The sequence below is a fragment of the Mus caroli genome, chromosome 1 (assembly GCF_900094665.2).
Source record: "Mus caroli chromosome 1, CAROLI_EIJ_v1.1, whole genome shotgun sequence".
In the NCBI taxonomy this organism is placed as follows: Eukaryota; Metazoa; Chordata; class Mammalia; order Rodentia; family Muridae; genus Mus; species Mus caroli.
In genome coordinates this window covers 34,722,686-34,742,380 of record NC_034570.1, presented here as the reverse complement: position 1 = coordinate 34,742,380, position 19,695 = coordinate 34,722,686, and the positions used below count along the sequence as shown (strand labels likewise).

The window sequence follows — 19,695 nt, the reverse complement described above, 5'->3', positions numbered from 1 at the left end:
GGGTAGGGAAGTGGGGGGCGCTATGGGGGACTTTTGGGATAGCATTGGAAATGTAACTGAGGAAAATATGTAATAAAAATATTAAAAATTAAAAAAAATTATTTCAATTTAAGACTTACTACAGGAAAGGAAATTTTGTAAGTAGAAAAATAGGAGAGATGGGGTCCATCTTCTCATAAAGACATAGAGTTCTAGAGGTTCTTGACAAAACGGAGCCCTTGGGAGCAAGGCCTTCAGGGAAAATGGAAGAAGTAGGCCAGGTAAAAACATCTTGAGTGTTCCATAGCCTCAGTACAAGAAAATCCTGCGCATGGTATTTTGTACCTGTAATCTCAGCACTTGAGAAGCTGAGACAGGAGGATTGTGAGCTTGAGGCCAGACTGAACTACATAGAGAAACCCTGTCAACAGTGGGGGAAGGGGTGATGAGGAAGAAAAGAGGAAAGGAGGAAGGGGTGGAAAGGAGGGAGGGTGGAGAGGAGGGATTGGGGGGAAGGGGGAGGGGTAGAAAGGAGGAGTAAGGGGTGGGGAGAAGGGAGGGGTGGGAAGGAGGGGTTGGTTGGGAAGGAGGGATTAGGTGGAAAGGAGAGAGGGAGTGGAGGAGATAAAATGTGATCAAAGGCCAGAGAGATGGCTCAGTGGTTAAGAGCACTGTCTGCTCTTCCAGAGGTCCCGAGTTCAAATCCCAGCAACCACATGGTGGCTCACAATCATCTGTAATGAGATCGGATGCCTTCTTCTGGTATGTCTGAAGACAGCTACAGTGTACTTACATATAATAAATAAATCTTTAAAAGAAAAAAATGTGATCAGAGATCAAGGCTTTCAGAGACTGCCGTGGCCCTTCCTCAAAATATACTTAATTAAAGGGGGGAATCTCACAGCTCCTAGCCTGAGTAGACAAATATGAACACAGGGCACAATATGACAGTTGCTCTATAAACGTAGACTTTGAGTCAGTTTCTTCTGTGCCTGTCATCTGGAAAGGGGAGATGTGAACAGCCCCTGCCTCTGAGGTTAGAACAGGGAGAGCATAGTAAGTACTTAGCAATGCTCAGGGGGACTGTGGGAGGAGCGGCTACTGTTAACATCCCATGCCAGCCCCATTGATTAAGCATGGTGCAGATGCAAGCATGGTGCAGGGGCTGCATGCACAGTACTCCATCCCTAGCCTTCAAAACAGTTCCAGGAAGCCGGACATCCTGCTCACAGCAGCAACAGATACAAGACAGGAAGCAAATGCAACAAACTAAAAGAAAGAAGGTTTGGAACCCAGACACTTTGTTTCCAGATCTATGTTTTATGCTCTGTAGGGGAGTTCTGCATGTGTCCTCTGCCTGCTCTTTCTAAACCAAGAGAAGGCTCTCTGTGGCTCACCAGGCTTATCCATAGGCACAAACTACTTTCAGGAAGGCATTTTAACGTTTCCAGCATTGCATTGCTATGGTGTATATAAATATGTGCACGTACATGTGTGCGTGTGCATGTGTGTGTGTGCATCTTGATGTTAATACTGACGGTCAGCTGATTGACCTATTGATTAAAGGACGAACTCTTAGCAATGACTAAAGGAATACAAGCCTTCTCAGCATCTCTATGGTCTGCATCAGGGGTGGGCAAGTCCTTTCAGATAAGAGCCAGATAGGACATAGTTTATTGCCCTCATAGACCACATGGTCTCTGTCTTACTACACAATGGAACAGACAAAGAAAATCCGTAACGGAAGCCCCCATGCAAATGTGCTTATGGACATTGAAGTCTGAGCCTTAGTCAATGGTCACATGCTCTAGAGTATTCTTTTCATTTTTTTTCAAGCATTTAAAACCTGAAAACTCTCCATACTTGATGAGTTACACTGAGACAGATGATAGCTCTAGGCTATAATTTGCAGCCTGTGCTGTAAACAACAATGTCTCCTAAAAAAGCAATGACCTCACAGAGAAGCCATAAAATAGTTGCTCCTTTTCTTAAGGACACAAAGTAGAAACTGTAAGAGTATTTATTCCTGCAACCCAAAAGTTGCCTTGTGCTTTAAAAATAAAAAAGATATTTTAAACATGGATATAAAATTTTTGTAGAAAATAAACAGGGTTGTTTTGAGCGGGTTTTCCTAGTTATTTTTAGGCAAGTGACACTCAAAAAGCTCTTTAGCAGCTATTGACTCTGAAATCATTTCACACTCTGCCTGCATGACCCTCATCCAAACCATATAATACTAATCTGATCATGGCCACTTTAATTAATCTTATATTTCTAAATACATAATTATCTGTGTATCTACACAAATATATTGTCTTCAATCAGATTTTTACATATGTGTTCTATAACCATTGAGACATATTTTTGTGGCATACGCGTTTCGAAAGCCTTACCTTATACCACTGTATCTTTCCATCAGCGTTGCTGGAGATGAATTCTTTCAGGTCAGGGCACACTAGTAACCCGGTGGTGGAGAGAGCTGAGATTTGCAAGTAGGAGACATGAGGCAGAGATGCTTCAGTATTCTTAAAGACCTTGAGTTCCACCGACATTTGCTCACAGTGGGATGCGTTTCTAATTGTTTGTTAAGAAAAAGGAAAATGGCAATGATTGGAAAGACAGAAATACAAAACCAAATGAACGTAAGAACAGCTTCCTGCCCCCGTCACACCCAGTCTGCCCTGCCTTGATGAGTGTGGCTTACCTCCTGCTTGTTTTAACTTCTTGTGATACAAAATCATCCTGCCTGACTGCTATCTACAAGCTGTGTGCCCTGTGCCTTTCATGAAGGACCACTGCAGAAGCTTCATTCCCGAGCCCGGGGCACTGAGAGTCCCCCTAAGAATGCTTTACCAACTGATTTCTAGTTTCAGAAGACTGCTGAGAACTTTGTGTTTGGACTCTTAAAAAAAAAAATTTTTTTTAATTTAAATTAAAAAAAAAACATGAACAAAACTATATAGCAAGATTTTGGAGAAAACAACAAATTTGGAAAGATACTTTGATTGTTTTTTAGACTGCCCATGATTCTAGGACTATGATGCTATTAAGTGTTCGAGGAAGACTTGAACACACCAACTGTTGTCCTTAGAACTGAGAAAAGGCCAGAGGTAAATGTGTGTGTGTGTGTGTGTGTGTGTGTAGCGCTGGAAATGTGAGGGAAAATGGATGAAGGGATAGAAGAGATTAATAAAATTGAATGTTTAAAATAGAAAAACAAGGAGCTGGCAGGTTAGTCATATGTTCTGCCTAGATGAGGCTCTGCATTTAACTGCAGCATTCAAAACAAATGAAAATGAAACAAAATAAGAAAAATATAATTCGATTAGCTAAGACCCTAAGATGAATAGCTACCGATGATAAATAACACACCAACTGAGAGAGACCATCAGAATCAATTGTAAAAAAGGTGTAAAAATTACTTCCAAAAAATAATTTTTAAAGCCTAACAATATATACATCCAAAGATGTGGACCTTGTGAGCTGCAGCTTCCTGGTGGAGTAATGGCATGGCTCTAACAGAGGTAACCAATGGCTCTCTGGGTAGATCTGAGGCTTCCTCCTCAGAAAGAAACCTGTGCGTGCTTCTGTACACTTGCTCTGCAAGGCTAGAGAGGTCATAGCTCCTAAGTGAAAACTTACTGCTATTGTTTTGTTAAATGGACATGGGGTTGACCCGCCTTCTAAATTAAATATTTGTGTTATACCCATCGATGAAAGCTGCTCTCAGCCTTCACCAGAGGAGCCTCTGTTTTCAGTGGCTGGCAATACAGAGAGACTCATGGTGGTACAAACGTAAAGAACAAATGACTCTGGAGTGCTTAGCCCTACATGGGACACTCATATCACCTACTCAGAGACTCAGAGAGCAGAAACAATGTACGACCCAGCTGTAGGGGGAAATGCTGTGAAACAGCATCTTCTGGACATGACATGGTGGCTGTACTCATGAATTCAGAGCGGCCATGGTTACCTGCATAAGACTGGGCTGGCTTCCATTACATAATGCACGGGGAGGGTCATCTGAGGCCCACTCCTCACTGAAGTGAGGCACTCACTGTAGGCAGGTCCTGGGTAACGAGGCATTAGTAAGTCACAGCCCACTCCTTCAAGCACCCGTGATTAAATGTGATGTGTCATGTACACAAAAAGACCCCAGAGTTGGAAGAGGATAAAAGACTGTGATGGGGAATGAAAAATAACCTAAATCCAGTGAATAAGCATATAAAACGGTCAAATAAACCAATGAGATGAAAATGAGAAGACTGAAGAGTGCTTTCAGTACCCGCTTAACAGCAAACTGATCTCCTGTCTAGTAACAAAGCTACAGGATGGCACTGGTTAGGCCAGTGTTTACAACTAAAGTAAATTAAGTACAGATCGGAGTAACCTAAGTCTCTGGAGCTCGTAAGAGAAAAACAAAAACATCAAAGGCTCTTAGAAATCCCATAAACCAGAAGTTTCTAGAAACCATGCCTGCCAGACCTACCAAGAACCCCAAGCTTGTTCACATTATTGATCTGGTAGTTCCCCTTGGAGAAAACACTGAGATCTGGGGACTGCTTGTTCTGGCAGTATTATCTTGACTACTCTGAGTGACAGAAAGGCCGTGTGACTTCCCAATAGCAAGAGCACGAACAGGGCAGGGCAGCCTCGTGTCCTGGAACTGTGAATGCCTAAGTATGTCTTAGCTGTCACTGCAGATTTCCACTCCAGCTGAAGCCCAGCATTACGCAGTCGGAAGAGAAGGCAAGCACTTCCCCTGGGGCAAAGAATGCCCCTCAATCTCAGAATCCATTTCCCAACAAAAATAAGAGCATCAGCTAAAATTCTTTTTTTTTAATTAGATATTTTCTTTATTTACATTTCAAATGTTATCCCCTTTCCTAGTTTCCCCTCCTAAAACTCCCTATCCCCTTCCCTCTCGCCCTGCTTACCAACCTACCCACTCCCACTTCCTGGCCCTGGCATTCCCCTATACTGGGGCATAGAACCTTCAAAGGACCAACGGCCTTTCCTCCCATTAATGACCGACTAAGCCATCCTCTGCTACATATGCAGCTAGAGCTATGGGTTTCACCGTGTGTTTTCTTAGACTGGTGGTTTAGTCTTAGGGAGCTCTGAGGGTGCTGGTTAGCTCACATTGTTGTTCCTCCTATGGGGCTGCAAACCCCTTCAGCTCCTTGGGTCCTTTCATTGGGGACCCTGTGTTCAGTCCAATGGATGGCTGTGAGCATCCACTTCTGTATTGGGCACTGGCAAAGCCTCACAGGAGACAGCTATATCAGGCTCCTAGTCAGCAAGCTTTTGTTGGCATCCACAATGGTGCCTGGTTTTTGGTGGTTGTTTATGGTATGGATCCCCAGGTGGGGCAGTGTCTGGATGGTCCAGTGTGCCCCTGTTCACCTCTCCTAACATTGGCACTCCTCCTGGAAGAGCTCTGAAAGGGCTCAGTGCTCATATTGATCACAGCCCATGACCCTCCCCACACCAAATATTTCCCATGCTGTGGTTAGCCCATCTCACCCCCAGCAAACTTCTGTACAGGGAAGAAACGCAAACTGGAGTGTCAGGATACAAAAGGGAGGGGCTAAGATCCCCATCTTTCCTTTCCAAGATGGAGGCCTCGTTGTGGTGTTTGTTTGCATGCTTGATTTTCTACTGTGTTTTCCTGGTAAGGCTCCTCAGAGAAAGTCACTTGGGAAGCCTGGGAGGAAAGCAGCTTTATGCCTGCTGCACAGCAGACGTTCCTATTCCCCGGTACAGGAGAGAGCACGTGCCTGCTTCCTCAGCAAGAGCAGCATAATCTTTTAACCACTGAGCCATCTTCCCAGTGCACGCATGTTTCTTTTCTCTCTTTCTCTCTCTCTTTTTTTAAAGATTTACTTATTGACTATTCTGAGTGACAGAAAGGTCATATGGTTTCCCAATAGCAAGAGCACAAACAGGGCAGGGCAGTCTCTGTCCTAGAATGTGTTTGTGAGGACACTGTCACTCTCTTCAGACACACCAGAAAAGGGCGTTGCATCCCATTACAGATGCTTTCAAGCCACCATGTGATTGTGGTTGCTGGGAATTGAACTCAGGACCTCTAGAGGAGCAGCCATTGTTCTTAACCACTGAGCCATCTCTCCAACCCCATTTGCACACTTCTTACACGTCTCTAGGACTGGGGATGATATTGTCTGGACTTCCTCCCCTCCTGCTAAGAATGTCACCCTGCCTGGTTCTTCTAAGTATCAATATGCTAGGCAATTTCTCTATAAACAAGTTAATGAAATCTAGAAGGACTCTAAAGGCAGCAGTGGGTGGAACGAGCAGTGGCCTAGGAGCAGGGCAGCCAGCTGGAGAGGGATGGTTGTTCTCCAGCCAGGCCAAGGGTGTGTCCTAGTCCTTTCAAACTATTAAGAACATGATGCCAACAACTTTACCCTTGGAGACTCAGCAGAACATGTCACCGCTGAAGAACAATCCTTTCAACAAACAGTGTTGAGAAAGCAAAAGGGCTCATGCAAAAACAGACCTACACCCTGGCCTGACACTGCGGGCAAAAACTAACTCAAACCGTGTCAGCCCTGAAACATGGCAGTTAAATGTGTAAGAGTATAGGAAGAAGACGAAGGGGAAAGCTCCATTGCTTTGAAATAATCTGTGATTCCCTGAACCCAGGAACAGAAACACTAAAAGAAAAAAAAAATGGACATAATTTAGAATTCACCAAAATGGAAATGTGTTCACAAGGAGGACACCACTGACAGAGTGCCTAAGCAAGCCACGGAGTGAGGTGAAGTGTCTCCAAGTTGTACAGCTAATTAGGGGAAGACAGTCCAAAAATCCTACAGTAAGCAATGCAGTTCTCAAAACCAGCAAGGACTGGAGTAGCCATTTCTCCAAGAAGTAGACACAAGCGGCTAAGGAAGACACAGAAAGCTACAACCAAGGACACAAGGTGCCACATCACACATGTAAGAACATCACTGTGAAAATAAATAAGCAACCAGTGTTGGCAATGCTGGCGAGCAACAGAACCCTTGCAGAGATGGAAGTCAGTGCAGCTGCTGCGGAAATTCAAAGAAATTCATAAATGGCCATGTGATGCCGAAACACAACAAAAGCTTATGTAGTTACTCAAATTGGCATTCCTAATGAGAGCCACACAGCAGGACAAACCTGTGTGATCGCAGAAGGAAGGACAAATGGACAAACAGAATGTGGGATGTTTGCACCACAAGACAGCAACAGTCAGCCTTGAAAAGGAAGCGGATTCCAATGTGGGCTATAACACTTGCATGAGTCACCTACAAGATGCAGATTTACAGAGACAGAAGGTGGTTGTCAGGGGCTGGGCAGGGAAATGGATGGATAGCTATAGTTTAACGAAGAACAAGCTTTGGTTTGTGAAGAAGAGGGAGTTCTGGAGGTTGATGGAAAGCCAACCAGAACAGCCCCTTGTCTGGACATGATCATAGCTCCCTCCCTCCTTGTAGTGTATTTGGTCTCTGTTCAAATGTCACCTCGCTAGAGAAAAATCCCCAGAGCCCTGTTAGCCGGCACAGCATTCAGGCCTGGCTTCTTGCCCCGATGTTACTTTTCTTGGTGATGTTTTCCCCATGAGACACATCTGTTCTGTGTGCATATATGTAACATCTGGCCACCATCATAACGTGAGCCCCAGAAGGACGGAGACTTGTTTTGTGCTTTTCACTGTTAACTCCGCGTGGTGGAGAAACAAGACATAGATGGGAAATCCCCAGCAGAATTTTAGAACCAGATGGAGTCTGAGCATCCGACTAATCCAAATGCTATTGCACAAATAAGGAAACTGAACGGTCATGGCAGCTGTTCCAGGGCAGGTAGAGGGGCTGCACTATGTATCTCCCTAATCTATGTCCTACTGCTTTTAAAAACAAATTGTTATATAACACACGTAAGACATGGATCCTACCGTGTTGACTGTCTTTAAGTGAACCACTCAAACAAGCTAAGCACTTCCACACTGTGGCACCAGGACTAAAAGTACCATGGAGAGGGTCTATTTCAGCTTACAGCTTACAACCCATCATGACATCATGACAGGAAGCTAGAGGCACAAACTGAAGCAGAAGCCATAAAGGAACACTGCATACTGGCTTGTTGTACAGGGCTTTTTCAGCCTAGTTTCTTATACAACCCAGGACCTCCTGACCAGGGATGGCACCACCGTCAGTGGGTGTGGTAGTTTGAATAAGAATGGCCCCCCAGAGGCTCATATATTTGATGCCTGGTCATTAAAGAGTAGTACTACTTTAGGAGAGATTAGGAGGTGTGGTCCTGTTGGAGTGAGTGTGGCTGTGTTGGGATGGGAGTGGCTTTGTTGGGGTGGTTGTGGCCTAGTTGTACGTGTAGCCTTGTTGAAGTAGGTGTGGCCTTGTTGGGGGAAGTGTGTCACAGATGGGTGGATTTAAGGTTCTCAAAAGCCTAAGCCAGGCCCAGTGTCTCTCTCTTCCTGTTGCCTGTTGATCCCCATGTAGAACTCTCAGCTCCTTCTCCAGCACCATGTCTGCCTGTTCACCCCATGCTGCCCACCATGCTGATAACAGACTAAACCTCTGATGTTGTAAGTAAGCCCCAACTAAATTCTTCCTTTTATAAGAAGTGACATGGTCATGGGGTCTCTTCCAAACCAATGAAACACTAAGACACTGAGTTAGGCTCTTCTACATAAATCATTAACTAGAAAAATGTTTCATGTATTTGCCTAAAGTCGGTCTGATGGAGACAATTTCTCAATTGAGACTCCTTCTTCCAAGATGAAGCTTGCTTATGTCAAGTGGACAGAAGAAGAAAAGAGATAGACATAGATAGAGATAGAGATAGAGATAGAGATAGAGAGAGAGAGAGAGAGAGAGAGAGAGAGAGAGAGAGATAGAGATAGAGATAGAGATAGAGATAGAGATAGAGATAGAGATAGAGATAGATATATTCCTAAACAGCACAGGAGGTTTTGCAGGGACACAAAGGAGAACATAGTGTGGATTGCCCTTCACGTACTTTGAAAGTACAATTGTCACTGAAAACCTTAGAGTCCATTCTGCCTCTGCCTGGACATTGAGTCCACATTACCCCAGACCCAAAGAGCCTTACCTGAATGTGCAAATGTAGGTACCAGAGTCTTGCTGCACTGCTGGCAGAATCCAGAGTATGTTACCCTTCACCCACATCCTTGGTTCATCTCTTGGGATCAGCTGAGAAGAGTCCAATTTACTCCAGGTCAGAAGGCTGTGGGAACTGCTGGAGATGTCGGAGTGTGGTGCCAAGGGGCACCTCAGAACCACAGGTTCACCTTCCAGCCTCAATTCAGATTTGAACTCTCTGCCACGAAACTGGCAGTTGTCTCCATGGACTGTAAGTCAGAGATAGTAGGCATTAGGGTCCCAAACCTGCTCACATCACAAAACAAGTCCCCAAAATGAGGGTGGACCCAAACCAAGGATACACATGGTCTCAGCAAAGTGACCTGCACCCAGGTACCCATGGGCAGTACCCTCTGTTACTTTAGACTTCCCAAATGATAATCTGGAACCATCAATTTCAATTTCTATCCTGTGGAGGCAGATAGACCAGGTTCACATTATAATTAAAAAAAAAAAAAGAAGAAGATTTGGGGCTGGAAATTCTTCAGCATCTACATCAGGATGCTCACAAGCATCTGTAACTCTAGCTACAAGTGACCTGACACTTTTCTAGCCTTCCAAGACACCTGCCTACACATACACACACACCACCACCACCACCACCACCACCACACCACACACAGATAAAGGCAAAATTTTAAATCTTTCCTAAAAGATTTAAATACAGGATCAGTTTTCATTTGCTGATATTAAAAGCTGAATTATGTAAATAGAGGTAAAGGGAATGGCTGTAAGAGACTACCCGTTTCAAGTCAAAGGTATGACAGCTAAAGAAACTCCATCTTTTGTTAAGCGTCCATCTGATTGCCCACTACCATTTGTCTCTGACTCCAGTCGCTGGAAGATAAGTTTCTAGTAACTCTAACTCAGTGACTCTCATACAGAAATATACAGCTGTCCCTTATGATAGGACTGACAGCTTGGGGCGCGGGGCTTCTATAATCATCTTATGCAGACATTCAAGGACTATTTTGAAGTTGCCTTGATGACCTAATCTTGGCAGAGCACGAAGCTCTTGGCTTCCTTGTGCAGATAAGCCTGTGATACATTCCTCTATTGCTGATGAACTTAAAAAGTTATACAACCACGTTGGAAATCAATTTGGGAGTTTCTCAGAAAACTGGGATTAGTTCTACCTCAAAACCCAGCTATACAACTCCTGGGTCTACACACAAAAGATGTTTCATTATCCCACAAGGACACCTGCTCCACTATGTTCATAGCAGCTTTATTCGTAATAGCCAGAAACTGGAAACAACCTACCCATCCCTCAGCCAAAGAATGGATAAAGAAAATGTGGCAGATGTACATAACAGGATATTACTCAGCTATTTAAAGACAGCGACATCATGAAATTCGCAGGCAAATGGATGGAACCAGAAGATATCATCCGTGATATTTTCCATGAGTGAGGTAACCCAGAGCCAAACATGATATGTACTCACTTATAAATAGATATTAGCCATGAAGTACAGTATAACCAAACTGCACTCTACGAACTCAAGGAAGCTAAATAACAAGGGGAGGCCCTTGAATCTCACTGAGAAGGAGAAATAGAATAGACAAGGGTATGGATAGAGGGAGAAAACTGGGTGGGGGAAGGGGTAGGGAGGGGAGCTAGAGGGAGGATGAAAGTGTAGGGGGGGTATATGTAGGATGACCAGGAAGTTTAAGACAATGGAAACTTCCAGGAATCTTTGAGGTGACCCTAGTTGAGACTCCTAGCAATGGAGAATATGGAACCTGAAAAGACCATCTCCAGCAAACAGAAAAAGACTCCAAATGGAGAGACTGGGACGCCAACCCAGCCACACAACCTTAGACCCACAATTTCTCCTGCCAACAAGATGTTTGGGGATAAAGATGGAGTAGAAATCAAAGGAATGGCCAACCAATGAGTGACCCACCTTGAGACCCATGCCATGAGAGAGAGAGCCCACCCCTGACACTATTCATGATATTCTGCTAGATTTCCAGAAAGGCACCTAGTATAACTGTCATCTGAGAGGCTTCACCCAGCAACTGACTGAAACAGATGCAGAGACCCATGGCAGAACTTGGGGAATTCTATGGAATCGTGGGACAAAAGGATTGAAAGAGCCAGAGAGGTCAAGGACATCACAAGAAAACCCACATAATCAGTGAGCCCATAGGGGCCCACTGAGACCCAAAGTATACCAGAGAGCATGCATGGGATGGACCTCTGTACATATTTAACAGTTGTGCAGCGTGGTCCATGAAGACTCCTAACAGCAGGGGCAGCGGCTATCTCTGACTCTGCAGCCTGCCTTTGGATCCCTTTCCCCTAACTGGGCTGCCTGTCTAACCCCAACAGAAGATGCGCCTAGTCCTGCTGCAACTTGACATGCCAAGGCTGGTTGAGGTCCATTGAAAGCTTCCCTTTTCTAAGGAGATAGGGAAAGCAGAAGGAGGGCAGGGTTGAGGTGAGAGAGGTGGACTGGGAGGAGAGGAGGGAGGGTAAGCTAAGCTGCAATCAGGATGTAAAGGAAATAAATTGACTAATTTAAAAAATCCTTCTTTCACCCCTCTTAGAGCAGTGGTCTCTAATCTGTCTCAGAGATTGCTGTTCTGCTAACAGCTTCAACAACTTTAACTGACTATAATCTGGATTACTCCAAAGTAAAGGTATCTTTGAATAAGGGCAAATTGGTCATATTCTCCATTCTCTTCCTTGCAGGAAAGACACACACCCAGGCTTCAACACATGGACGGGGAATATCTGTTATCTTGCTTGCCAAGCCATGAATAGTTGTAGTTTGCTGCTTGTTAAGCGAACCCCGCCAGAAACCTGTTTTCCCCAAAGCCCTTTCCCAGCTGAAGTGGTCGTTTCGTTCCTCACCTGTGGGCTTCTCCGATGTAACGGGGGATTCAGAAACCTTTCCTGTGTGCACCACTGTTGGAGTGGTGAAAGCAGAAACCCCAGTTACTAACACAAGCAAGAGGAACATTGTCTGCACCAACTTCCTGAGCACACAGGACCCTTGGAGCCTATGGGAGGAAAAAGAGGGAGGAGTCAGTAGGATCATGAGCTTCCATTGGAAGGTGGTCCTGGGGTTGGGGGTGGGGTGGGAAATAGAACAGGATCTTAAACTGCACCTGAGAACGAGAATGTTTGAGATGTGTGTGTGTGTGTGTGTGTGTGTGTGTGTGTGTGTGTATATAATTTTCAAATAAGGAAATTGAAACCATTTGTATTTGTATTCAACAAAGAGTTGCAGCTGTATTTATGAACTTGACTAACATTAAACCCCCAGGCACCTCCCACAGACCTGCCTGGAAGTTTCAGGTCCTAAGTGCCTGCCTCTCCAGAAATGAAACTGAGCAGTCCCTGCCCCTCTGCCTGGGCCACAGCTGGTACCCTTAGCTCCTCCAGGCCTGTGCCCACTCCCCACTCTCTGAGTGAGGTGTCTCCTTATCCCCAATGTAAGCCTGCACCATTTTCTGACCCCCCCCCAGTGCCCTCCCCACAGTCTCCTCACTGGCCCTGTGCACCTCTGCAGCACTTATCACTGAACACACATAAGCTCTCCACAGATAGATAAGGATTCTCTTCGTCCTATGCACTGTCCTACCGTGCCCGAACTCAGTTGCTCAGTTCGTGAACACCTCAACAAATCTCCAGAAGCCCAAAGATCCTCTGGTTTCTCTTGTCAGGGAGCTTTGCCTGATTCCACGCGGGCAGACTCAGCAAGTCTTCTCACCAGGACCCATCAGCTCTTACTGTTAGCTGTCTGCCGCCAGGGGTGGGACCACAACACGCAGGAAGCTACTGTGCCTCCTCAGCCTTGGGTCCTTCTGCTCAGATCAAGGTAGAAATAAAGCAAACCACCAGAATGAGACTGTGGCGGAGGATTTTGCTCTGGCAAAAGGGATCAGAACACAGGCTAAGGTCCCCCGGGCCAATCTGAAGGGGCGAGGAGGGAGCCTACACAGAGATGCTCACTTTGGACCAGCCGGACTGCTCAGAACTGAAGTCCCTCAGAGTGAAACAGCTTAAATAGCAGAATCCTGCGAAACCTGCTTCTCATTAAGCATAGAGTCCGGGATTGAGAAATCATCACTTTCTTTCTCGCCTCATCCCACACATCCCACCCTCCACCCTCAAGATGGTTATCTTCTTAGGTCTTAACCGGTCATGACTGACATTAGCTGTTTCTGGCTGCTAACACTAGAGGCTTAGAAATCTCTGCTTGACTGTTCTAGTGACATGTGTGGTCTCAGCTCTTCTCTTGAGGGCATAATTTTCCAACCTGTAGTTCACCATGCCCAGGAAGCACAGTATTGTCCTCTGAATCTTAACAAATAACACTTATTTATGTCTGTAGCCCAGTCCCCTTTCTTAGGTGATTTTTATTGAGGTTCTTTGGCCAAAACACTGCCAAAAAAAAAAGAGAGAGAGAGAGAGAGACTTTCCCTGACCCTGATCCCACCCCATAAGGCACACAGGGTTATGGCTCTGAAGAGATAAATATTGGGTCCCAGGGACCAAGATGGCACTCCCTTTTATCTGTCTTTACGCATAAGGGTGGGGTCTAAGGGGTCCGTGTCCAAGAAGTATCACTAGCAATTCTAGAGCCCAGCTTCATTTTCATAGCCTGTCTGTTAGGAATGCACATGAGTTAAGAACCAGGCTTATCAAAGGGAGCTAACTGATGAGGACTTTCTGACTCTTCAGAAACCTATCTGCTCTCTCTAGAGAGAAATAGAAGCAAGTGTTTAAACTGGAAAGAGACTAAGAATCCTCGCTCTAGGCTGCCCGTGTATAGCCACCACTGCACAGCTAATATTGGAACCAGAGCCAAGGAGCTGAATCAGAATAGAACTGGAAACTCTGTATCTAATAAAACTCCCTTTCTCCATTTGCCAGCCAAGGCTTCCCTAAGGCCCGGGCTCTGCTGATGTGATAGTGACTTTGTGAAGGGAGTGGTAGGGCCTGCAGGATGCTCAGGCCTCTTCAATTCCCGTGGTGACTTTCTCCCTTAGGGGACCAGACCTAAGCTTGGGCTTAGCGTGGGATGCCCCTCAGCTTGCCCTCTCTGAGGTGACCAGAGAGAGCAGTCTCCCTTCCAGTGACCTTCCTGTTGCAGTCTGCACACTGGTTCTGAACCGGGTGTCACTGCTCTTACTGGAAGCTGGTTGTAGATCTTCAGGGGCTTGTGGGGTTACCCTGGGGTATCAACCAAATCAGGGCAGCCAGAGCTTCATGGGTTTCTCTAAGCTCCTTTTCTTTAAGCATCTTCCACCTACTCTAGTTATTAACCTTAAAGGCTTCTATCAGAGTTGACAAAGGGTCAGAGGATGCCTCAAGCTGTGTAACTTCCTGTAGGAAGCTGGGGTAGCCTGTGCCATAAGATGAAAGGCCACTGGAGTTCTTCTTTGCTCTGAGCTAGGAACAGCGTTGCTGGGTTTTGCAGAAGTGCCCTGATAAAGGTTCTAACTTCATCTCGTTAACAAGCTGGACCTGTTAGACCTTCATTCCTTCTCAGACACAGATCAAGTGAGATCTGCTCTCTCCCTAGCTTCAAGATGGAGTTCCCCAGGTCTTGGTGGAGACCAACATAGGAAACTACATCTTCCCTGGGTCCCTGAACATTAATTATGTGGCCATGTGTTGGTTGCTGGCCTGCAGTGCTGTGATAACACACCTCCAAGGCAAGACGAAAGTCCAACCTCAGGGACTCAGCCCTGAATCGTTCAGTGTTCTCTGAGACTTTGACAAACCTATCTTTACATTGGGTCATACCTGCTGCTGAGAGGGAGCCTGTACCCTGTCCATCTCTCTGCCTCAATTTGTCATTTCCCAAAATTAGAATTGATTTTAAAGATGGGATGAATGGGGGATAAGTGGCCAACGAGGAAGAAATATCTCAACCCCTGAAACCTGGGATGGAAAAACTCTGAGGAGAACTCAGTAAATCAATCTCACTTTGTCAGTGTGACTGCACAGTGCATTTAGATGCAGGGCCAAGCATCTTTACTAAGATGATGCTGGTAAAGTTCACAGAAACAGTTTGCAGAGATGCTAGCCCTTCTACTCTTACCCTGCTGTCTTCAGACTCGCTTAGCACATGTCAGGTTAGGAGGCTGTGAAGCCAGGATTCTGATTCACTTATGTCTTCTTAGCAAGTCCCCACTTGACTTCAACCAATGTTTCTTTTTTTTTTTTCAACCAACGTTTCTTGACCTTGCTATGCACTAGGATCATCTGGAAGCTTTCAAAAAGTACCTAACACCCTGTGCAATGGTACCTGAAAGCTGATCCCCAAATCAGAAATCATGATCTTCCTCCAGATGATGCCAACCAGCAGTCAGCATCTGGATAGATCAGCATGTACCCTTTCAAAGATATGTGAATCAAATTCCCATCGGATAATTACCCTTTTTCTAAATCCCAAAAGAAAGTAGGGGAGAGGGTTGAAAAAAAAATACACATCTCTGCTGCTGCATTCCCAAATACAGCCTTCTTCATGGGAGGTGGGGGACAAGACTCTGGTGACATTCCAAATAGAAGGGAGTCAGCTTGTCGGTGTTTGGGGTCTGTCGGCTGGGGTGGAGGGGCTTGGAGACTGGTGCCCATAGAGACCCAGGACAGGAGTTTCTCACAATTGAGTTCTGATCCCACTTCATGAAGGTACTCAGTGTTTTTCTTCTCATTTTTCCTCCTCTTCACAGAATGGTGTTCTATCTGAAAGACCCATTTGCTCAGGTTGTTTGTTAAACTCAGAAAACATGGTGGGGAAACCTGACCTTCCTTTTTTTTCTCAGAATCCCTGCTATACATACACAGACCTTGCTCTTGTCGTCATTCCTTAAGCCAGACATTATAGCAATGACCCATCAAGCATTTCCTTTGTGTTTGATATAAGTGACCCAGACATGATTCAAAGGATACAGGAGGCCTAAACAGCTCATAACTGTAAGGGGGTTGAGCATCCTAGATCTTCAGTATCAAGAAGATCCTTAAGTCAATGACTCATAGTCACCAAGAAACAATAACTCCCTGGAGAGTGACCCTCATTTTATATACAATTCTGATATGCACGTAGAGATTCTATACACTTCCAGCTTCCTGGTCTAAAGCATTCCAGGAGGCAGGGCATGAATATCTTGAGAGAATGAGTATCCAAAAAGTGAATATCACACAGAAGCTCATGAGTCATTCCTCCACCAAGACTGGCCCATCAATTGTCCTTTGAAATCTCCCTATGGCCCTTCTCACAACATATAACACGTAGCTGTTGGTTAGACCAGCTAACCACTGCCACAGCAAGGCAGTCCAGTAGATCATCCCAGTGCTGGTGTCATAAACTGGTAGTTTGTTCTTGCTCACAAATCTTTATGCCACATAGAGGCTGACTAGCCACGACCAGGCAGGGCTGAGGATGGCTCACAGATACAGGTAGAATCCATGTCAGCGCCATCTTTCTCTCTGCTTCTTTATAGCAGCAAATACCCATTCTCAGGAATAGCCAGGCAATGCAGGCAGAAGCAAGCCATGCTCTCCTTGGAATGAGCCCCTTATTTCCTGCCCACCTTTCCTCTGGCCTCTGCAAGTCATGGGGTCAAGGAAAGACTTACACCAGCTGGGCTCGTATGGAAGCATTCATGTTCTCTACTGTGCTTGCTCTCTGCCTGGTTTGGTCAGAGTCTGCATCATGTCTACAGGCCTCTTGGCTGCACAGTGTCCAATCACAGATTCTACCCAAGGTGTAATCTGAAACACTGCTGTGCCTCTCTTCCCTTGTGGACAGCTCGAAGTAGTCCAGATGGATATACATTGTTAGTGCAGGGAAAACACCGGGAATATTCCAGTAATCCTCTCTCATACGTAGGGAATTTCCGAGTTCAAGGACTCAGACCTACAGCCTTGCTACCTGGCTGTAGTGACAGGACAGTGGAAAATTCTGCCTTGGGTTGTATCTGGCCTAGCACTTTCCCACAAGCTTTTCTTGCTTCAGTGAATCTCTCCCATTCACACATTCATGAAACGCAAATACTTCCTAAGTCTCACCTCTAACCCTGTCCTCGGGCTTGGTAGTATGAAAGCCTTACAATATTAGGAGTTGTTTTGTCCTTTTAAGACACTCAACCATACATTATGTTCCCAGCTATACTGGCTCTAGCCAGACTAACTGGTTCTCTAGTTGGTGTGTGAAAGAAGTAAAAATAACACCATGCCTAGCTTATGCCTTTGGACTAGAGAATAAAGCCAAATCTACATGGGCTAATGTCACAGCCACCGTGACTGTGACAAATACAGAACACACATTCCTTCATTTATCTTTAGGAGGTGAATATTATACCATTTCATACAAGATATATGAAAATAAATCAAAGACTAAGTGGTTTGGCCATGATAGTATACCTACAAAGAACTGGCATTTAAACCCAAGACTGCTGACTTCAAAGCCCCCTGTTCTTCAGAATTATACTTTCTATGACAGAGACTCCTTTTCCCCTCCCCTAATACCTATCTACCTATCCAATAAAATAACCTCTGTCTCTCCACAGCGTCTACAGCCAACCCTCATAGAGACCACACTTCCCGTCATCCTCTATAATGAGGAATGTCCATGTGAGAAATTTGGGGCAGATAGAATGTCATTGAAATGTGTGATCTTCCTGGGGAGGTCTCTTAAAGTAATAGTTACAAAGCTCACATCCCCACTATTTGATATATATCCAAAGGAAATGAAATCAGTGTGTCAAAGAGACTCTCATATTTATTCACAATAAGCAAGGCTTGGAGTCAATCCAATATCCAAACACAGATGAGTGAAGAATATGGTGCATATGTACACATCTGGAATACTGTGTGTTTGATTTTTTTTTTAATTATAAATCCTTCCACTTGCATCAACATAGGTAAAAGGGATATCATGGCAAACAAAAGGAGCCAGACATAGGCAGTGACTGTTAAATCTCCTTTGGATGTGGAATCTGAAAATGCTGGTCACATAGAAGTCATAGGCAAAGAAGAGGTGTTGATCACCTAGAACTCACAGGTAGAATAGAGGTCTGCAGGGATGAAGGTGGGAGCAAAAAAGATGTGAAATATTGGTCAACTAGTACAAAGTTAGAAGTAGACAGGAAGAATAAATATTCTGTTTTAATTGTACAACAAGATGATGGGTGACTACAGTCAACAAAGATGTACTATGTACTCCAAAAAAGCTAGGAGATTTTCAAATGAGATCTATACCAAGTGGTTAGCATGCAAACTGCAAGCAATCAGTCATTATGGAATATATACGTACCAACTCATCACATTGTATCATAAGTGCGTACCATTATCAGTTAGAAAAGAACTACATTACCAACAAGGTCTCACCAATTATCCTTCTTTGGGTCCTCAGTGTTCATACTCACTGGGGGCTAGACTGTAGCTGCCATCTTGGACCACAAGTTAAGAGGATTCATGGAAAGTGTTGGAACAATGAGGAGAGAGTTGACTCCTGGACTGCCTTCTTTTATATGCTTCTATAATATGTGGCCAAACCTGATACATGGCCTATCTAGAGTTTGTTAAATAAATAAATAGATAGCTGATAGATAGATAGATAGATAGATAGATAGATAGATAGATAGATAGATAGATAGATAGATGCAAGAGGTAGGAGCCCTAAAAGGTACCACCACCAGGGGCGCTGTTCCCATAGCCCTCCTTCTGACACCAACCTGATCCAGATCAGAAGTTTTCTGATAGTTGATTCTGAAAAATTACTTTTCACTCAGGAGATGCCTTGCAGCCTCTGCTGGGATGAATGCAGTGCCCACCCAAGGCCCACACTGTTTCTGAGTCAGGCTTTCCTTGGGTTTATATGGAGGTCTATAAACATGAATAAAGTTGCTCTGACACCAAAACGTCTGGTCACATTTACATCTCTAGCTGATGTTCCATAAAACCGTGAAGTTGTGGAGTCAGGGGAGTGTGGTTTAGAAGGGAACTGTCCCAGGCTTGTGTGTCTTCAACTAGGGACACTGTTTTGGAAGGCTGTGGAACCTTTAGGAGGTGGATCCTTGCTAGAGGAAGTAGGTCACAGGGGAGAACCATGAGGTTTGATGGCCCAGCCTCACTTCCTATTCACACTTTGTTTCTTGACTGCAGATATAACCTGACCAGCTTGCCTCTTACCCCTGCTGTCATGCCTTCTATACCATGATAGACTAAGGCCCCTTAAAACTGTAAGCCAAGAAATAATTGGCTTTAAATTGCTTCTTGTCTGGTGTTTTGTTCCAGCAGCTGAAAAAGTAACTCGTATAAGAATTCTACTCTAGGGCAGAAGAATTACTTTGGCAGGAAACCAAAGAGCATTTGAAATTGGCCACTCTCTCCAGCTTGTCCATCTGGCCAATCAAGATCACCATTTCCAGAAGGAAAGGAAATCCTCTAGTGTGCCCCTCCTTGAGTTCTGCTAGCCCCTGTCCATGCCCCAGTCTACTCCCAAGTCTAGGGGCTGTCTTGGCTTCTCTCTCTCTCTCTCTCTCTCTCTCTCTCTCTCTCTCTCTCTCTCTCTCTCTC

The 19,695-nt window shown here is 44.9% G+C and overlaps 1 protein-coding gene across 3 annotated transcripts in view; it reads right to left on the bottom strand.

Annotated features, from left to right (window-relative positions):
- Il1r2 (interleukin 1 receptor type 2) overlaps nt 1–19,695 on the bottom strand; it is a 40,452-nt gene that overhangs the window by 10,584 nt on the left and 10,173 nt on the right. For 2 of the 3 annotated variants that reach the window (XM_021172924.2, XM_029481405.1), the window contains 3 exons: nt 12,013–12,161; nt 9,103–9,361; nt 2,373–2,553 (listed from right to left, as the gene is read on the bottom strand). In XM_021172924.2, coding sequence (XP_021028583.1) covers nt 2,373–2,553; nt 9,103–9,361; nt 12,013–12,121 — 549 coding nt within the window. In that variant the 5' untranslated portion in view covers nt 12,122–12,161. The remainder of the gene's footprint in view (nt 1–2,372; nt 2,554–9,102; nt 9,362–12,012; nt 12,162–19,695) is intronic. The other variant, XM_029481408.1, reaches the window with a different exon arrangement.